At 40.3% G+C, this 21,755-nt stretch overlaps 1 protein-coding gene across 1 annotated transcript; it reads left to right on the top strand.

Moving 5' to 3' along the window:
- The first annotated feature begins 246 nt into the window (after positions 1-246).
- On the top strand, positions 247-21,011 carry LOC104073431 (propionyl-CoA carboxylase alpha chain, mitochondrial-like). Its single transcript, XM_009573189.1, has 4 exons — positions 247-261; positions 4,685-4,825; positions 17,131-17,208; positions 20,671-21,011. Exons 1-4 carry the CDS (start codon positions 247-249, stop codon positions 20,737-20,739), a joined length of 303 nt encoding a protein of 100 aa, XP_009571484.1. The 3' UTR covers positions 20,740-21,011.
- Positions 21,012-21,755: the final 744 nt, after the last annotated feature.

The following is a 21,755-nucleotide window of genomic DNA, read 5'->3' on the forward strand; positions in this document are numbered from 1 at the left end:
CCTGACTGAGTAAGAAATCCTTTACTCTGAAAGAAGCTGGTGCCTGACACCTTCAAGTAGTATGGAATAAATACATCATTTTCCTGTTCAGATGCTGTGGTGGAAGTCGAAGCAAGGGTATGGTCACGATGTTAAAATGTATAATGGTTAACAAAAAAGGCAGTGTGCTCATTGTGTTCAGCACTGGAGCATTGCTTAGTATTGCTTTGAATGAATACTGAATAACATGCTACTTGTGAATCCACGATGGTCAAACCGCAGGTGAGAGCAATTAAGTGACTTGAGGCAGGATGGGGATTAGGAATGTTAAAGGGAAATTATGTGACCACAGTTAATAAAATTCACTGATTCCAAAAATGAGACTGTAAGGTTAGTGAAAATAATGAAGACGCACAGCAGACAGTTTCTCTACTGAAATCTGAGCTACATAAGATTTTCACCCTTCTGACCACAAGAATGACATGAAAAACATGGTTGAACATTTAGGTAAAGCATACTGAAAATCCACATCTGGTCAGCAGTCCAAACACTGCCGTAAGTAACATATGGGTAGTGATACATTAGATTGCTCTATAAAATCTCCAATGGAGTTTGAACATTTACAGCTTCTGTGGACATGAGTTTCAGGTGTACAGGGAAGATCATATTTAATAAACTAATGTGAGATGTGAGAGAGTGCAGTTTTGAGCATTTTACTGAAGGTTTACAATATTCTGTTGTACACAACAAGGGAACTGTATCTGTGCAAACTACAGAACTTGTTTTTGAGCAAAGATGGGGTCAGATGTGCCCTGGCCGCCTTTTTTGTAGCAGCCAGTCTACTTCTTCTCTACTCACTTGCGGGATCAGCATGGTATATATCTACAAAAAACCTCCACAAAACCCAAGGTATAATTTTCACTGCATTTGCTTTCTTCCCCCCCCCCCTCCTTGCACTGCTATTATTACAGCTTTTTGTTTTCTTCTTTTTTGTCACGGAGATTTGGTTGTAAGAGGTAGTTTTGCGTTACATAAACATCCAATTCATTTAGCGGGAGAGGTAGGACAGGATACTGTTACCCTTAGAAAACTATTAAGTAACATCACTTTTCCCTACTATAATTTTTGGACTCCAGCAGGCTCATGGAAAAGAAACACCTGTTTTCTATGCCATCAAAAGCGGTATGGCTCCTTTTGGGTACCTCTTTATTAACTTTGCTTTGGCTGGCAGAATGAGGCTCTGAAACCCTGCAGAGTGGAGCAGTGGCTGGTGACAACTACTCTAAGAGTCCACCCGCAATCTAGTTATGACTCCAGCAGATGTTTCTTCTGGTTTAGGCCAGTGGAAGCCTTCTGGTCTCTATTTATAACCCAAACTTCACAGCCTTCCCCAATTTATGCCCCTTCTTTCTCCCATCTCCTCCTCCTCCTTGTGAGGATAAAGGAAAAAAACCCGAACCTTGTCCGCACTCCGTTAGTAGCGTATCAAAACTTCTGCTTCCTACATTCAGTGTTGTCCTCACCAAATCAAAGGCTGGCAGCAGTGTTAATCATGTAATGAAAAAATATGGTATACCCTTAATTGTCTTTGTTTTAGTGGCACTGGCAGGCGTTGTTTGACTTGGTCTGCCAGGGAGCCTTGTGGCTCTCACTGAGCCGCAGGCTGCACCTCGGTGAGGTGAACAGCCCCCCTGCACCCCCCTGCACAACTCATCCCCCAGAGATAAGAAACAGCGTTACAAAGGGACAATTAAGTGGGTATTTAGTGGGGTCCAGCCAGCAGCAGAAATACATCAAAGGTAATCTTAAAGAAGGAACCTTTCTTTGCGGCTTTGTGTTTTTATATTCTGAAAGGTCATTTGTGAACCAACTGTGCCAAAAAAGGCCTTTCCCCAGAAGTTTACTGTTGTTATTTTTTGCTTTTTGATTACAGTAACTTGCTTATCCCCCAAACAGACTAAAGAACAATAAACAAATACAAAAGGAAAAGGAACAGCTCATCAATAACAAAGACCTGCGTTTTAAAGCTTTGAGTGTAATGACTCTTACATCTCACTCCAAGCAAAGCAGGAGTCCTGCAGAGAAAGGAATCTAAAAGATATGAAAATTATAAAGATAGTAAAAACAATGTTTAGTAGGGATATTTTAACTTGGTGTGGAGAACTGAGCTTTAAAGTGCAGCATACTGAGGAACGTGGTTTTTCCCCCACTGCTGTATATTGTGGAGTGCACAGGGAATTGTGTATTACAGTCCCTGCGAAATACTGTAACCTAGATGAATGCAGAAGGTCTAGCTTTCACTTCAAGTTTAAATTTTGAAATTGGGCAGCTTGGAAGTGTTATATGTTGCTTAAAAAACTAAATGGCATCTAAACCTAATCCTTTGAAATCATATCAAAATAGTCTCTTGCAAGAGGCAACAATACAGTCCACAAATCTAACGTATTTCTGTGTTCTTCCTTTTTTTTTCTTATTTTTATTTTCAAACTCTGAGTACAAAGAAGACACTAACCATGGATACTGAAACTGTGCAATTTGGTATAATTATATTCCCCCCCATAGATTTAATGAAGGACTTTTAAGTACAATTTATCTTTGATAAATAGTCCCTCTGCACAGAATGTTTATTAGATTGACAGCAGAATACACTCCGCAAGCTTTTTTTCCTTGCCACTTATGACTCAGATGAATTTTAATAGGAGTAAAAAGCTTTTATTTGCACAGTAATTTCACTTAAGGATCATATCCTTCAGAAACTGGCAGACACTTGTATGTCTTGATTGCAAAACAGACACTCAAGAGTAAAGAAACATGCGTAAGATGTTATTATTTGACTTGTCACACTGCTGCAATTCTATTTGCAACTTGTGTCATCAAATCTATAGGCATCACCTCCCCTCTCCCTGCAGCGTACGTGCAACTATGTGCACGCATACACACACACACACTTTACTTTTAGAAAAAGAAACTGCAAGGAGCACACCGCATTGAATGTAGTTGCTTGTGCAGGGAGAGAACTAGCTGTATTTTGGGTTGGAAAATGTGAGTGCCACAGTCTTAATTGTCCTGATGATGCCTGCAGGAGACTTGGAGTTAAAGCAGCTTTTTGCATACAAAATGGTGCTGGTTTCCCTGTGCCATATCAATTGTAACCAAGGCGTGTGTTTGGGAATGGGTTCTCAAATCTTTGGGTGCCACTTACAGCTTCTGGGAATATTGTTGTGGCGTTTTATTACACATACCGGGGTGGTGGTGGGGGATCAGTTCATTTAACCATTTGCTGGTATTTCTGATTAGAAGCAAGTATTTCTAACTGCACAGCTGCACTGTTCATTGCACATAATCTTCTGTGTCCAAACACCATTTATGGAGGATGATAATCCTCTGTTACGTTGTTTTAATTTGGCTTTGAAAGCTGCTTTTTAAAGATGTCATTGCAGAGTTAATCACCTTTTGCATATATTTCTAAATACCTTGTTCTACTCTCTACAGAAGCAGAAGGTAGAGTCCCCCTTTACCTTCACCATAAGGATATCGGATTTTTTCTGTCTGCGTAAAAATGAAAAGTAAAGACATTTTATTGCTAGTAAAACAATAGCTAATTGTTTTGGAGGAAAACATACTGTTCAAAGCAAGGTGTTGAACTTTACATCAGCAAAATACACATTTGAATTGTAAATGCGGTTCATCCAATGCTTATTATTAAAACCTTTGTTTAAATTATTGATGAAGTGTGGTGCTGGTCTTCACTCTGTTGGCCTTGCTGAGGCAGGAGTTTCACGCAGAGACCTGCTGCCATCTACTGGCTTTTTGCATTCATTTTCAAGTGCACTGGGACAAATGTGAAGGCCATCTGTCTAAAAGCAATGAATTATCCGTCAAAGTGATTACAAGTTTTTAAGAGCTAAAAACCTGGAGCTGAAATTAGGGTACACACTTATGTTTTCAGAAAGGTTTTGTTTAAAGGGATGCTCTCAGACACTTGAGGTTCATCATATTCCTTTCCATTTCTAATTGCTACAGAACATGCTAGAGAAAATGTTCTTTTTTTCTCAAGGTAGATAACAGCTGCTGATCAGTTTTTATTGCAGATAAAATATATTCAGATGCTATATTTCCAAAATGTTCCATCATTCTGCCTGTGCATGAAAAAATGGAAGTGAGATTGTTTAATGTGTTCTAATCGCAAAGTCTAAACAAGTTATTCGCTACAAACATTAAATACATGATGAAAATAAATGTTTAAAAAGTAAAAGTAAAGTTTAAAATTAATCATGTCATTGAAAATCTGGCAGACTTTCCCAAAACGTCAATTTCTAATTCAGCACAGCACTGGAAACGGATGCCTCAATGTTCCTTATCCACTAAAGATGATGTGCAGTAAGCATAAGGATATTTCTGGGTTTTTTTTGAATTTGTGTCTCCCCTCTCTACCCCCAATTTTTAAATGAACCTGACATTTCTTTACTGTACTTGATTATTTACTTTTATGTGCTCATTGCTGCAGTTTGCGATTGCGTATTTTTCTTTCTACATCATGAAAGTTGAATTCTGAATAAAGATTTCAAAGAATGATTTTTAGACACTCCCATGAAGAATAGATAATAGATGTATTATATAAAAACATGCCATAAAATAGCGCAGATAATTGACTGGAATTCACCAAGGTGCAGCTTTCTAAAACATTCCTCTTCCTATTCTTTAGTACAAATTACAAATACTGACGAAGGTTGCTGCAGAGCTGAGCAAGTACATGCCAGAGAAAGCAGCAGAGGACACCTCCAGCATTTTGAGATCTCCCATGCCTGGAGCAGTGGTGGCAGTTTCTGTCAAGCCTGGGGACACGGTAAGAAACGTGATCTATATATCTGCATTTTCATTATATATTCCACACAAATTTCTCCTTGGTGCAACTGAAACGACAGGTCACAGGTGTGGTTTTTTTTTTACGTCACCTGTAGAATAAAGTGTGCTGAAGGATATGTGCTGCTTTTCATTTGAATTATAAAAACTAATAAGGAAGCACAATTCAAATTAAACTGGCTTTAAAAGGCAAATTTTCAGCTGGGTCCACAGGTGAAACTCAACAAATAGCTTGTTTTTGTATCACAAATGCCTTGGCAGGGGGAAAATATTGTGTGTGTGTATATACACATGTAAATATACATAAGTATATGTCTACTGTTAGTGCTAGCAGGAGGGGATTGTTGATTTTCTGCCCTGAAGCACTGAAAATATTACTAAGCACAAGGGACACAGGATAGATATTTAACTTTCTTTTCCTCCCTCCTCCTCTGCCCGCCTCTCCCACCCCTACCCCATCCCCAACCCCGCTTTATTTTTTAAGAATCCCCGTGTTAGCATTTTGCAAGACATATGAATTTCCTGAATTGGGAATTCCATGCTGGTAATTCCCAGTCTCTTATGGGAATCCTCTTGTCCTGCAGAAGGAATAAACTTGACATACAGAAGGGCAACAGAACATGCTGTTGTTGTCCTGGGGATTTCCAGTGCTGCTTACCTCACATTGAGCTGGAAACAAATGTAAATATAGTGCTTTAGAGTTACATATAAACACCTACTTCAACTCAGCTTTATATGAAATTCTACCACATTGTATCATACACTATTTCTAAGGTCAGGGCCCTTATCTCTCATCACCATTGAAAGCAATAGAGTGATGCAGACACAAGAATATTTGAATCAGATTGTGCAGATTAATTTTAAAGTATTATTGTCAGTTAAATGGTGCCATAAACATGTACGTGGCGCTTAGATACAAACAGAAAGCTTTAGTCGCAGAGTTCATAATTTATGGCAATGAAACCTAGTTTTTCTTGAGAGATGATGTAGAAGTGGGATCAGGATCTCAAGTCCAAAATTAGCACTGGTAAAGTGCTGGTGAAGTGATCTGTTTGCTTACATTTTTCTGTGATGCCATTTTTGTTTTTAGAATATATGGATATTTCTGTCTATTTACAGAGAGAAGGGAGTGATCAGTTAATATTGAAGATCTATAGGTGCAAATGTTCTTATTAATGAAATAAAGAGATTTCTGAGAAAACAGAACTAAGTACAGCTGAGTAGAAATTAGCAAGAGAGAAATTCTTTTAGATTCTACGCTTAGCTTTCTGGTCATGCACAAACACTGTTTATACCTTTAAAAAGAGCAGTGTTAAAAATTAATCACTATATCACTGCACGGACAGAGAAATTTCTATGTGATTTCTATGTCTAGGCAGTAAGAGTGGCTGAGTGAGAGAGATCTTAAGCAAAAACTTTTTTTTGCGAAGAATGAAGGGAAACATTTTTAAGGCAAGGATTTTGAGCCTTTTTAAATTTGTTTAAGATTTTTTTGAGAAGTCAATGCTGCTAAATGTTACCAGCCTTCTTGCCCTGAATAATAGTTCTTGTTGTCTTGAAGGAATAGAACCAGTGGAGAAGGAGGCCAGAGCCAAAGAGATTTTACGTAAATAAATGAATGAACCTCCCTCCACAAATCCACAAGTGGTGCAGTGCATCAGAGCACAAGTTGTTAAATAATGTGTGGAGACTTTTTTTTTTTCCTCTTCTCCTCTCCTGCAGCTTTTTGCTGGAGACACTGAGTGGCAGAGCATTTGAACGGTATAATCTATGTTCTGCTGACCTGAGCTTGTCAATGCTAATTGTGTGGCTTTAATTGCAAAAACACATTTGCATTATTGAAAAGGGTTTAACTTAAACCCTTCCTTTTCAGGACTAGTGTCAAAATGTTAAAAAAAAAGCAAGCCAGCGAGCGACATGAGGGTAGCATCAGCTATCGGCACTGAATAAGCAGTGGGATGGTGTGATTCAGATTACACGTCTTGGCTGTCCGTCAGAAACCAGCTCACTCACTACAGCTGTTCAAGGCATGATGGGCAGGGAACTGTAGCTCCCTGATAAATACAGCTCTTTTTGTTGCACTGCTTGGGAAAAGTCTGATTTCTTTAGCCTGCTGGAGAAATGGGAACTTAAGTAGCTCCTATTCTGTGTTTGCAGCTGGGTTTGGCAGCTCAAATTTGCATGGCGTGTGAAAACAGCACAGCTGAAAAATGGGAGAGCGTGAGGTAGTTGTCCGTCCTTCCACGCAGGTATTGCTGCTGTTAGCAATAAAGCTGCCTGGTTATTAGCTGCTCTGAGATTGTTTTCTCCTAACCTGTGGTCTCTGCTAAATAGTGTTAGCGCAGCACAGTCCCTGCAACAGTGCTGCGCTCACAGAGGGATGCTCTCAGAGCGGTCAGTAGCACGGGGAGCTGGGCTGGCATACCCCTCCTTCAGGTGTAACTTTACAAATGGTGAAGAAACTCCTAGAGAGGGAGAGACATCTCGTCTTTGTCTGAATGGTCGCACTTGCAAACTCGTGTTTATTGCCTGTGGTTCAGCTATAGGGCATCACGCCCGGTCAGGTAAAGCATATGGTGTTTGTTAGTCCCTCTCTGTGTGTCCTTAGCCAAATGAGAAGGCGACGCTGATCTCTGCGTTAGTTTTTCTCACTCAATGTATCATTGTTTTTCCTTGAAGCATAGTGTTCTCATTTGGCTGCTGTTGCTGAAAAATACTTTGGTCTGATAAAGCCCAGTAGAAGATTGTGTGAGCATCCTCTATCCAGCTGGTCTGATGAGCAGTTTTCAATTCATTTTTGCCAAAAGATATCGCATATGCAAGGAATTTATTTTCTTTTGTCTGTAAGATGATCTATAGATTTTAGTAACACAGTGGGGAAGTGCTGTTTGTCATTTAGGGAGAAGCAGAACTTGTGACGCTGCCAATTTTTTTAGCTTTTTAGTTACTTTTCACTTTCTTTATTTTCCTTCATGTGATCAGAAGACTGTAATTAGTTGTCACTCAGTTATTCCTGGAAACACAATGAAGGCACTCAGAAGCAGAAAGCAACATAAACAACAAAACAATTTGAAATCTGGCTGTGAGTGGAAAGAAGGTTAATATTATTTAAAAATACGTTCCTTATGAAAACACAGTCACCTTATATAGGAAATATCCATTTGGAGGGGGAGGGTGTTTGCAGATTTATTTTGTACGTAGATCGTTAATGATGAGTGTGCATTAGGATGAAGTTTGGTTCCCTAGGGTGCCAAGGGCAAGAGAAACCACTGGGCTTCAAGAGTCCAGGCAGGGGACTCGCTCTGTTTCTGCTGACACCGATGGCAGCACAAGCCAGCCCTGCTGGCACACGACGGTATTTTCATGCCGGCGTGTGGAGATGGCACTGCACTTGGTTTTAATGTCACCACAACTACCACAAATGCAGCACCATAAAAACTACTAAAGCTGCACAAATTCGCTGCTTTGCTTAGAGAAATAGGCAGATACTTGCAAATATTTCTTCTGCTTGAGTTGTTTGGCTTGATTTTTTGCATGTAGGATTCTGTGCACTGAAACTGCAGGAGCAGGGAAAGCCCAAGATCCTAGTGGTTGAACAGGTAAAGCAATGCTGTCGTGCCCCATTTAAAGCAAGCCACCTAAAGTGCTCCCACAACTGATTCCAAGTTTGGTAGTCTGAACTGAGCACAGCAACAAAAAAGGTGTTAACTGTTCTGATTGCCTTGTAGCCTTTGCTATATTTTCACCTATGAATATAGTTTTTGCTTTTTCAGTTTTCTGTCTGTCAGAAATGCAAAGGTGTTTTTCTTTTAGCTGTATGTTTCTGTTGGTTGTTTTTCTTTTTTAATTAAATTAGGCAGAACAGGTGGCATTACTAAGCCAAGCATTGGTCAATAAGCTAACACCAGTGCTGGTAGCCTAAATCATTTTAGTGATTCCCCCATCCATAAACGTGTAAAAGCAAAGCACCTCTGGATAAACAACCCAGCGTTACTGGATCTTTGTAGAATTATGGCCAAAAGAAGAGGGCAGTTAATTATTCTGACCAAGTTTCTAAATTTCCTCTCTTCTTCCCAGTAATTCAAGATTACTCCAGGTTTTGGAAGTTATCACCATTCAAACCACTCTTTAAATGGACTTTTTTCGTATCAAAATTTCTTACGATTTCAAATTGGTGCTAGTGTAGCCATGGGTATTGATACTGCATGGGATGGTTTTTTCCCTACCAAGATGTCAGCTATTAAATGTATATGCTAATTATCTCCATAATTTCAAAATTGAGTATCTTGAAGGCTGCTTTTTTTGTTGTATAACTTACAAAACACATTCCTGTCAGTGATTCCACATTTTAAAAACAACTGAGGAAGATGTTAAGCTGCATTCCAGTTCTTCTAAACTGCATTCCTCTTCCAGTTCAGTTGCATGCACGTTATTTCAATTTCTCTTGTTATTTTTTAGAAAAACAGTTTAAAAAAAAATCTTTCTCCACAATTTTCCATTTCACAAGCCTAGGAAAGTTCTTGCTATGGGAAAAAGATATGTTTTGCTTGACCTCTACTGCTGATATGCTCACTGCTAAAAAACAAAAACCAGCTTCCTAAATTCTGTTTCTCACTACATCATTCATTCTTGTGAAAGAAAAGGTGGAGTTATAAAGTTGCCTGTTGCCATCAGCTAGTTGTATGTTGTTTTAAATCATATTTGGCCTTCAGACCTCAAAATCTAAAAAAAAAAAAAAAAAAAAAAAAAACCCATCGTTCTTATCTTCTACCCATAATTATACTGGTTGGAATTTATAACAGAGAAATAACAACCGGGAAAAACAATAAAAATTTATTTGCTTAAGTAACAGTTTTATATTTTATATATACAAACATGGTATCAATTAATAATTTAGTAAGATATTCTTAAATTCAAATAAGATTTTTCTCTTGTGCGTGAACATTTTTTTCTTTTATTGTTCTGTTTTTCCTTTTTCTTTCCCTTTACCTCCTTTCCTCCCTCCTGTTCTTCAGCGATCCCAGAGCAAATATTAACTGCGTTTTTCTGTTAAAAGGATCAAATGTGCTCATGAATCTCATGTAGTTTTTATGATTCTGTCTGTTAAATAATTTTTTTGGGGTGTATTTTTGTGGGGGAAAAACTCTATTGGTAAACAGGAAATAAAACCATTTTCACAGTTGTGAAATGTCAAGAGTAAAAGCATTCAAATATTTCACCATTCTTATAGCATGAGGCTTCAAGTAGTAATTGTGGTTACATTAAAAAAACTTAATTATAGTAATTGCTCATAATGTATTTATTTAAAGTTTATATTTGACTTGAATAGATTTTTCTTCTGTATCTTTATGCAATTGCACGAGTCTTAGATTTGTCTTTGAGTGTGCTGTAATTAAGAATGAAATCCTATTCCGATGATGAGGTACAAATATTTAATATTATTAGAGTTTCCTCCAAGGGGAAAAATGCTACCATCCTTTGTAAAGAAATCATAGATTTTTTTTTTTTATTGGTGTGCTTTGCCTTTTCAAATGATAAGCAACTTTTTAGCCGTTACTAAAAAAGTTGACTGATAAAGATTGGTGTGATGGAAACTAAGCCTTGCCTTGGGCTGAGTAGCACAAGAATCGCCCCAGAAGTGCTCTGCCTGCGTATCGCTTCTGCAACACGCTGGGATCTCAGAAGCAGTGGGGAAGTGTGTTTTGGGTAAGTGGGAGTGCAATGACCAGTGCTGATTGCTGTCAGGGGGACATCACTGGCCTTTGGTTAGTCAGAGGTCATGAAATTTGGGATGTGCTATCTTCAGGTTCATTCGTTAGAGTGTTGCAAAAAAAGTTTAATAATGATTTGTCAAGTACTATTAATTGCTGCTAATTATATTGCAGCTCTGTAGCTCTGGTTTCAAAGTTAATTTGGAAAGAAGGGAAAACCTGCACTAATTATTTTATGGTAATGGACAATGTCAAGGAATTTCAATTGCTGTCTATCCAATTGCTCTTGATTTGTTTTCTTGTTGGATGCTTGCTGCCAGATTGCCAACAAGTCAGAGAGAAAAAAATCTGGGAAGAGAATGATACCGGCATGGACTAAGTTTAAACAACAAATAAACAAACAAAAATCCCAGTATCTTCATAAGGGTTTTGGATAGTGAATGCATACTTAACTCACTGTTCAGTGGTTTTGTACAAGCATAAACAAGATGAACGTTTGTAATTATTTTGCAGAAGACTACAGGAGAGAATAGCTGGATTTCATATGGCACCGTCTTGCATTGCCCCTTCTTACTTACGAGGCTCAATAGGGGAATAGTCTCGGCATAGAGGAAATTGCGAGGGATATTTACTGGTGTCTCCCCAAAGCTGAGAAAGGAGATATCAATAAAATCCAATTCTCACTTCACTTTTAACCAAATCTAAGATCCTTTTTGCTTAGGGCTGTCATTGTTCTTTTCCCTTCAGCTCCAAGAGCCTTAAAAATGTTATGCATCAGAGCACCTGCATTCTAAATAAATGGTCTTAAAAATGTAATTGAGGGATTTTCACTTTTGTAGGCAAATCAGCAGGGTTGATATTGATCCATCTTTTTAGGGAGCCACAGTGCACCAGAAGGTGATACTGTAGAGGGCCCCGTAAACCCTCGGAGCCTTCTGTCTAATTTGGCAGAAAAACACAGAGTGTCGGACAACAAAAGAACGATCCGATTCCGTAAGAAATCTTCATCCCTCCCACCCCTTTTTCACAAGATTAAAAAAAAAAAAAAAGACTTAATTTTTTCAGCTGCACACAATGATTTGGTGCTCACTCTTGCATTGAAACAGTTGCTGTCAGAACAGGCAGGAAACAGTTTTCTTTTAATTGCTGAAATCATTCGGAAGTGCTTCATGCACGGCTTCTATACGGCAGATGCTGTGCATTAATTGGCCTGTGTAGGGCTGACCCAGGGTTCCTTGCAGCGGGCCCAATTTTAGGCAGAGGGTTTAAATAGCTTATTTCTTATTTTGTATAACCTGGCGTACATTATGAGCGCGCTTGCACGTGGGGTATTTCATGGTCTGCAGTTTCTAATGTCATGTGGGTTTCAAAACCTGTGTTTCTCTGGTAATGTACTAGCAGCAGGTAAGCTCTAAATACCATCCATCAGGAGCTAATTTTTTATCCAGATACTCCAATGACTGATGAACCTGTCTTTTGTATGAATGTTCAGCACAGGAGAAAGCCATATGCCCCTGGCACCGGTTCCTATGCATTCTTTACAGTTTGTAGCGAGGAGATTAAGAAAAAAACCCAAACCCTTACATTTACATGTCTTTCATTTATTTAGCAGTTAGCACTTTCTAAAATAGCTCTTTTTTTTTTTTTAAAACAGCGAAAGGAGATTTAGGTCTCTTAAAGCAATCTGACTACCATTACTCATTTTCTTTATCAGGAATATTACTGCACACCCTTAATAGGGAACCTTGTTTTGCTACTCCCCGTCTGTTCAAAACAGACCTTAGCCCATTAGAAGGTCCTCCCTTGTGTGGGAAGACCACAGCTGTTACTGTAAATCTCATCCAGTAACTGTATCACCCCCATTTTGTGGCTCTGAAGGATGAAATTGAGAAATGGAATACTGTGCAGTCATCCTTTACGTCTCCAATTTTAGGCCTTTGCACATCATTTTCATGCTTTTATTCCAAATCAAACAACATTAGTGAGCAACACCACCCTGTGCTAAATGCCTAGCGTCTAAGGCAGTACCTACGATCTTTGTTTTTGGAGGATTTAGGATTCGGAGGGAAGTTAGGCTTTTGTTGATGGTGCATTTTTTTATTTTCTTTTTTTTATTCCCTCTTTTCCCTCCCTCCCCCCCACCAGATCTTTCCCAATCCCCAGAATTTGTCGGAAGCAGAAATTCAGGCAGTAGCGAGGTGCCTAAGATGGAGGATGCTCTGTTATGCTTCCACAGAGGAAGCGAGAGCTCAGCACGGTTAACAAACAGAACTTTAAAAAGGTTTCTGTTTCTTTAAATCCTTCTGAATGAAGTGGATCTAACTTCTTATGAAGGATATTGGGGGCTTTAATCAGAAATAAGAAGTGGTTTAAATCATTAGCACAACAAAGCAAACTATAAGCTTGGAGATAAAAAACTCTGAAAATAAATGGGACTTGATAGATTTCCATATCATTTATAACTTCCCTTAATTACACTTGGAAGACTTGCCAGTAAAACTGGAAAATTGGCAGCCTATATCCATTATAGTAATTTTGCCGACCATGGCAAGCAGCTGGCTTTACTGGATTTTATTTCCCATCACTCACAATTAATCATCAGCTGGAGATGTCTGAAACTCCTCAAAACGTAGCAATACTGTGTGACATTCAGGCCTCCTTAAAATGCTAAAATCTGCTGAGTAAATGGGCCGAGTTCCCCTTCCAGCGAACTCATTTTGGTGCGAGGCAGGCTGCCGCTTAATGAGTGCCACTTCGATAATCGGATGCGAATGTGAACCCTGACCTCGTGTCAAAGGAGAGGACGCAGGAAGCTGGATAAAAGATAGGGGATTCAGATCTGCAAACTTTACACCAATTAGACAGGGAGCGGGGAAATACATCAGTGCCGACTGGGTTTATCAGAAAGACTTGTGGGGCTTGTGACCATTTTGTAAGCCTAACATTGAAGACGTCCTGTCACAATCATTAAGTCTTTTATCAGGTGACGCACAAAAGTCTGAGGAAAGTGTACCGTATTCACAAAGATCCCGTGGCAGCAATGCCCTCGGATCTGCGCTGTCTTTTTGTGTCTCTGGGTTTTGAAGAGGCCTATCTGTAAGTGCAATTAGTCTTTATGGCCCTCCATAGGTGCAATGAAAACGGCTCGGTGTTGCTGCTTCTCACATTCTGCTTCCACCCCGTGTCGTGAGTTGCTGGGTGGGAAATGGCTGGAGACAGTTCCCTGTCCTGAGTGTAACCTTTTGGCCAGAGGAGATAACAACCACCATGCAGTCCCCAAGTTATTCAAACAGTGCTATTGACTGTTCCCAAATTCACACCACAATTGTTGGCAACATCGAGATGTTAAGTACCCTCCTCTTCTATGATTTTTTTCTTCTTTTTTTTCTTTTTCCTTTTCACTCTGTGGAGAACAATACTGAACAGCTACTTTGAACTGCGCCATGCAGAAATAAACTACTAAAATACAGACTGCAGGTCTAACAGTTAATCACTCATTTATTTTGATATTCCAAGCAACATAAAGGTAGATTTGGCTCTAGCGTAACTCTGTGAGAAAGATACCCGAGTTTAATTTCTTTTAAGAAAAGGAGCCCTTTTATTTTACTTGGTTCAAATCAATCAGATTTTTTGTTTGATTTTATTTGCCTGTTTTGACAGATTTGGGTCATCACTGAGACCTCTCTAAATTGAAATGTAAAGATGGTGGTTTACATTGGTTTACCATCCACTGAAAGAAATAAATTATATGATGAAAATGCAACATTAAAAATGGTCCAGATAAATCCTTAAATAAGTTAGAAAGCAAGAACTTGTACACATCGCTGCGGTTTTCATTTGCAGGCTAAATAACAGCAAAAGGATATGTGCAATTAGGGAATGAAAGAAATTGGACAATGCCCAAAACACTGAAAAAGAGAAGAGAGAGATACAAGTGCCTAATTTTAGGATTTGTTGCTTTGCAACACAATGAGTGGAGCTGTAAAGGTTTAACATAAGAACAGTAATTAAACTTCGGTGCTTAAGTGACACTTTCACCAAGGTAATTTTCAACAAATTGCACATCATCAGAAGTACTGACACAGCATTTTCACACATGGTACGTGCTGCAAGTGCCTCCTTCCTTCCCAGCTAGTAAGACTAGATGTTAACTGGATACTTTGTCTATATATTTTGTGGATTGGGTGGGTTATTTCTTTCCCAGACACCGCTTCCTTTGTCATCAACCCAGCAGGTATTATAGAAAACACAAAAACTTTATTTTTTGAGAAAGGGGAAAAACTGAGGAGAAATTCACATTGATGGACATTTCCATCCCACAATCACTAATACTTCCTGGCATTTTAGCGCTGTACTTAAGATCTACAGAGACAATTCTGTACTTTTCCAGTAGATGTATTCCCAGAACTCTGTTTAGATAATTGCTAACTGGTTCATTTGTACGCCATCCACCTGATGAAGCCATGTTACGGTTGAATCGCACTGGGGCTCAAGAGAAGAGTTTCTTGTGCCCTTGAAATTAGGCCACTCAGTTCAGTTCTGCACTCCTTAGCATCTCAGTCTTCAGCAACCTTTAGAGGCTTATGTTCTTGGCGCTCTGATAGCTGAGTTTAGCCAGAGGGTGGCAAATTTGTTTCTGAAATATGCTATAAAAAAAAAAACCTCCAACAAACATTCTTGCCCTTTTTTTTTTTTAAACAGAAGTAGATATTCATAGCTTCCTCTTAACCTCAGAAATGTCTGGAAGGTTCAGAGCAGATGGAAGAAAACCTGAGCAGTGAGATAGGGAGAAGAAGAGGAAAAGAAGCAAGCAAGGGAAGAAAGAGCTGCTGGGACAAGGCTACAGGCAGAGCAGCAGGTGTGGAAGGAAGGAGACAAAAGACAGAAAGGGAATAGAGGGGAAATAACTGGAGACAAAGAACAAGTCTTTGATACTATTCACCGAATTTGACACTGCTAATGACTTAAATGCTCGCCTGAAGCTCAGGATGGAATTTCTGCAGGTGAAGTGTTGGGTGTTGGTTATTCTCTGTATCCAGTTAGTACACCATGTTCCCATAGCAAATGTTTTCCTTATTTACCCCAAAAAGCCCATCATATTGCTGTTGGCAGTCAGTTGAAGAAAAGGTGTGTAAGCACCTTTTAATGTAACGTCTTTTCTTCTGTCTTGCTCAGAATCCATAGGCAGACATCAATGCTTTTCAGTCATTGCTAGTGCATGCTTTAGGAAAAAGCTTTATTTAAATTTTCAGAACGTACTTCATGCAACGTGCATTTGATCTCTGACTTCACACCTGTCTGTTAGACAGTATATTCCTCCAAAATGGTACACACTTGTCCTTAAACATGCATGTATATATGTATGTATATAAACAAACACATTTTGAGGGCACTGGCACATATAACAACACATAAACCAGATCTCTGCGGGTCTCAAATTACCCTCTTTTATGAAATTTTGACATCAGAGTGAAAGCATCCCAAATTTGCTGGGATAATGAGTGAATGGCAGACTACATCTGCAAAAGAGCCTAATGAAAAGACTTGCAGCGGGCACTCAGAGCCAGGCATCCCAGAGGGCTGTACCTGCACAAGTCCTAAATACTGGCATGTAGGGCCTAGCGCCCTTCCCTCTCCGGCATAAATCGTCTTCATGGGATGACCGGCTGCTCGCTGGGTTACATGAGGGATAAATTCTGAATCCCGTGTTTTCCCCCTCATGTATAGACAGCCCCCCCGACCACTGTAAAGCCTCGAGCGGCTGTTTCCTCTGCAGTGTGGTCCAAGGCGTCAGAGGGAGGATCTGACTGGGAGGCACAGGGAGCCCAGCAGAGCAGCCCAGTGGGTTACTGGTGACACTGAGCTTGTGCATGGCTGTTAGCGGAGTGCAAACAAGCAGAAGGAGGAAACTTGAATGTTTCCCTTTAAGAGCTATCAGCTGTGGTGAAAATGATGGTTTTGCCTCTGCGATGCCTCCCTTGCGGATGAGAGGTGGTTCCTCGCAGGCGTGCTCCCTTCCGTCAGTCCGAAGTCATCAGCCGCCATCCAGATGCTGCCATGTGCGGAGGTGTGATGTTCTGCTCAGCGTTAGCCCGTTGGGTATTGCCGGAGCTTCCAGCCCGTGCTCCCCCGGATGCGTGCCAGGAAACTTTTGGCTTCTGAATCAGGATTAGTATCCGCAGGATCTGCACCAGGGAAGCAAAGCAAAGGCTCCCGGGCCAAAACTTCACAAATTAAATTTTGCTCTGGATTTAATTGATATCGAACCGTGGTGGATGTGAAATGTGAACTGTAGATGTTGGAGCTGAGTGGATGGGATGGGAGAGGAGCCTTGTCTGGGGTGATAGTTTTAAGTAGGTGGTTCCTTTTTTCCTATTTTGATGCCAGTTTTGTCAAAAGCAACTGCTATTTGTGATTGTGGTTTGTGTCGTGACTGTGTAGCTGGCTGACTTGACTTGTGCCATGAAAGTCCTTATAGCATTTAATGAAATAATCCCTTTATTTTCCAGAAGAATCATACACACTTAGAGCATTTCAAATCCTCTATCCTCATTTTGTACTGCTTTAATTTTACCAGGTTTCGGAAGGTCAAGAGATTTGTGTAATTGAAGCAATGAAAATGCAGAACAGTATGATTGCTGCTAAAACAGGCAAGGTAAGCTACCTTGGGTCACTTAAAACCATATGCAACTTGTCAAATAGGATAGAATTTAAAAAGGAAAAAAGGAGGATTCTGGTTGTTAAGGAATTAAGTCTGATTGTTGTAAGTCTTTCGAAGTGAGGTGTCTTTAATTTTTAACATTTGCATCTGCTGTGAATGCTGTTAAGTAGTTCCGAGCCTTAGATAGCACAGCAGGAAATAGCTTTATTGGCTTCAGAAATTCATATAACTCTTTTTCTCCTAAATGATTTGTTTTCTATGATGTTAGAATGCCAAGCTGAATTGAAAGGTGTTGCAGACCGTTTCTCCAAATTCCGTCTTTCCAGAGAGCAACTGAAGAAGAGAGATCTCTTTGCCAGTTAATTCATTAATGGCAAACAATTTGACATTAAAAAAACACTCAGAACTAGGCATAGAAAGTGCTTTTGCAGGAAGATGAGAAAAGCAATTTTTTTATTATTGTGACTGTTAAATATGAAGCCTAGATCTGCAAATGTGTTAAGCTTTGCAAGGCTGTGCATTGCGGTATCTTGCTTCTAGGGGGATCAGCATTGCAGCCCCCGAGCTGGGACTCTCCTCCTGCAGGATGTACCAAAACCAGTGCTCTGGGCAGGGAACTGGTTAAACTTATATGACAAGGGCATGCCTTAAACCCCATCTGGTCTGGAGACTGTCAGCCCCTAAATCAGGGCCTCGGAGCATCCCTGTGCCAGATTGTAATTCACAGCCCGAAACCATCACCTAAACACAGGCTCCTGATCCATCCTTTTCAAGGGGAGAGCAGAGTCACTCTTGGGGAGTCACTGGTCAGAGTTCTTACCAAAGACCTGGATTATATATTCTCCTCTATCTCGTATTTCCTAGCACGTCCTAGCCCTTCTCTGCCTGGGGACAAGCCCCTCTGCGCTCCCTGAAGCACTGCCATTTTGTTATTAAAAACAGCAAACCCAAACCCAATGCAAGATTCCTTAGCCCAGAGGGAGGCAGCAAGGAGCCTGGCTCTCCAGGGCAGGGAGGAGGTTAGGCACTGGCAAGGCTGGCAGAGATCTCAAGATGAGTCCCTATGCCAAGGACTGTTTGTGTGTTTACAAGAAAGGCTTATTTGGCACAGCACTAAAATCGTCACTGAGGCTGGGACCCAGGGCTTGCCTCTTCCAGTGCATCTAGTGCAAAACTGGGTCTCGAGGAAAAAAAATTGCAGAGGGGGAGAACGTACCTTCTCCTGTTGCTCTAACGTTGCCACTTTGTTATTTTATTTCATGCATTAATTCCTATATAATTTATTTTCTCACTTGATTAATATTTCCCAGCATTTAGTTTTTCATCTTTGCTTCTTTTGTTTAACTCCTTATTACTGTTCTTTGCATCCACTGTTTCTAACTAGTGAGTATTTGTGATTAAAATGCCATTCCCTCTCCCACCCACCCCCTTTTATTTTTTACTTTAACCTTCACTTTCCCACCAAGGTGTGCTGCAACCCATGGGCATGTGTCTTAAAATCCTGCTTGTACTTCTGCCAGTAATAAATATCTCCCACTCACTCTGTACAGATGCCACGTAAAACCCACGTTTGGCTTATTAATCCTTCAAAGTGGGATTTGAATGGTGCACAGGCTATTCAGTGGACCCGATGTGCACCTTGCAATGTCCCCTTGGCATCTCCATTTTAATAATAAGCAAATTATTTGATTCTTTAGAATTTTAAGAATTTGAGAAAGCAAAAAAGTTTTGGGCTGTGTAGAAATGAAGCTGCTTAACAGAATCCATCCCGTTCTGCAGTGCAAAGTCATGGCTCTGAGTGCTAAAATAACTTGGCCCCTCCACAGGATGTTTGGCACTGGCTGTTAGTCCACGTTTTGATACTTTGAAACCGTGTTTTTAAACTCTGTTCGTTTGTCTTCAGCTGGAAGACGTTCCCATTGTCATTCCCGGGTGAATTCCTTTTGTGCATCAAACCCCATCTTCCTGTTTGTAATTGCGAGAAAAGTGGCTTGTTTTTATCTACTTTGGGTTCACTCCAGCTGCAGGTGGTTTAAAAATGAGGGAAGGATGGGGAGGAACTGGCGTGCCTCCTGTCTCCTACGGGACAGCTGCGCGTGGGTCAGGACGAGGAGCTGGCCCCGCTGCATGTCAAAAATCACTGGGGAGTTTGAAACGCTCGTCAGCTACAATGTTTGCTGAACCTTGGCTTTGTAGAAAAAGAAAAGAAAGAAGTGGAATATTTTTCACACTGCTTTCATCTCTTAAAAGATTGAGACTCGGGAATCGGGTAGGCTGCCTAGCTATTGATTTAGAAATAAAGCTCTTTTTTGTACATCTCACGGTGTCTTTGCCCGTGTACAGTGTTCAGCTTCATTTCTGGGGCAACGCAGTGAATACGCCTGTGCTACAGAGCCAGAGGTACGCTTGCAGCTCATGTGGCTTTAGACTATCGAACTCGGATGCGGGCAATAGCGTAGCCATTGTAGCCTGGTATTTCGGGTATGCTGCAGGTTTCCTTTAGGAGCCCAAGGTAACGTTTGGGTGACTAAACTGAGCTAACTGCTGAACAAGATTTTGACCAAGGATTTGGCATGTCAGTGTGAGCTCTGAATTAATATTGCAAGCAAACTATAATATATAGCTTCAAGTATTTTCTGGAGCTCCATATGCTGAAAGGGAATTCAAACAAGTTACAGGCTTTTACAGAGGAAATCAGAGACTAGTATAAGATGTTTGTGTTTTAAAATTCAGGAATCTGCACGTGACTATGTAATTCATCTACAGATGTAGTTGCATTTATTTGACAGCGGTAGCCTTTTGCCAAGTTCAGTTATGTTAAAGGATCCAAATTCACATTTGAATCCATCGATCTCAGCTGTCTGGGGATTAAGGGAAACCCACTTCATGGCTGCAGTCCCAAAATTCAGTTATACTTAAAATCTATAACGCAAAAGATACTGGAGTATTTCATTGAAACGTCCAAGCGTGAGTGTTGAAGAGTCAGCCTGTGGTCTAAAAGATTTAAAAATTTAGTAGTAAATTAACAGCAGTGCAAACAGGTGGAAGAAAGGTGTTTTTTAGTTTTTAGAAGTGCCCTCTTGATCTGATGTTGAGATCTTCAAGCACCTAAGTAATAAAAAAACCAGCAAGTGGTAGGTGCTTAAATACCTTGATGGACTTGGACATGCTTTGGTCAAGCACTGGAGCAGGCTGCCCACAGGTTGTGGAGTCTCCATCCTCAGCGATACTCAAAACTTAGCTGGACTCTTGAGTTTTGGAGGTCGAGCTGGCAACCTCTCAAGGCCCTTCCAACATACACGCGCCTGTGGTCCCCGTGGTGGTCATAATGTTGTGTGGTGGCCATTTACCCTGTGCTTGCAGATGTGATACTCCATGTAAGCAATGTCAACCAAGCCATTTATTTAACCTTGCTATTGAGGAAGATATGAAATTATTTCTGTTTCTGTACTGTAGGTGAAAGCTGTGCACTGCAAAGCTGGTGATACCGTTGGAGAAGGAGATCTGCTGGTGGAACTGGAATGAAAGGTTGCCTCCACACTGTTGAATTAGCTAAGCCTTTATTATTTCCATCCATAAAGTAAAATTAAGGCAATTCAACACAGAAGACGGGCAGTCCTATGTGCAAGATTTTATACAGTCATATTTATTGTATCAGTGGTTAAGACAGCAAACACAGATGTTAAACCTTGGCAACAGATCCCAGATTTTTACTTCCAGAAATACTTGTACATAACCTTTGTAATTCTTTGATTTTTCAGGATCAAATAAAATCAATAAAGTACCATTGCTGCTTTAAAACAGGAAAAGCCTCTTTTTTTAAAAAAGAAAACAAAAGCCCAAATCCGATTCATCTTCTCCATGGTAATATCACTGGTTTGAGGCCCCAGCCAAATTGTACGGAGTGGTTGGTAAGAGTGAAAAATTAACCACTGAGTGGTTAACCGAGCAGTTTTCCTACACTCTGTGTAACCGCTGAACAACTACTGCCGATGGCTTAAATTCCGATCAGATTTATTGTAATATTTTGAAGCGTTTGTAACAGGTTAGGTGTTTTATTTTGCTAGTACAGACTTTCCCCATGTATTTTTGCTAGTACAGACTTTCCCCATGTATTTTCATTGACAGTTTTAAGGGAATTTTCTTCTTTTATTCAGAATCCATACTCAAATTTCCCCCTCTTTATCTTCCTTCAGTTGATTACTGGACGCAAGTCCTTACAGAAGGAGCTGGCACTGTCCCTGAAGCCCCTTAGCCGCCCCAAGGTATTGCTAGAGGCACTTGCTGTCCCTCAGGCCAAGCCTTCTCCTGAACTCTTACAGGAAAGGGAGACCCAAGTGTCTGATCTTTTGTGGTGCAGAGGCTCTTACTAAAGACGGTGTGAAGAACTAGGACTGTTCATAATACGTAAGCGTATCCTGCCGGACGGGCTGCGTATCCCGTGTGGGAAACCAGAGAGGGCCTGGAGCGGAGAAGATTGAAGAGACTTGAATGGAAGTGCAAGGGCTGGTGACTTCGTCAGAACAAGTAAGAGGGTGTAT

This window comes from Fulmarus glacialis, unplaced genomic scaffold, assembly GCF_000690835.1.
Source record: "Fulmarus glacialis isolate BGI_N327 unplaced genomic scaffold, ASM69083v1 scaffold42702, whole genome shotgun sequence".
Lineage (NCBI taxonomy): Eukaryota > Metazoa > Chordata > Aves > Procellariiformes > Procellariidae > Fulmarus > Fulmarus glacialis.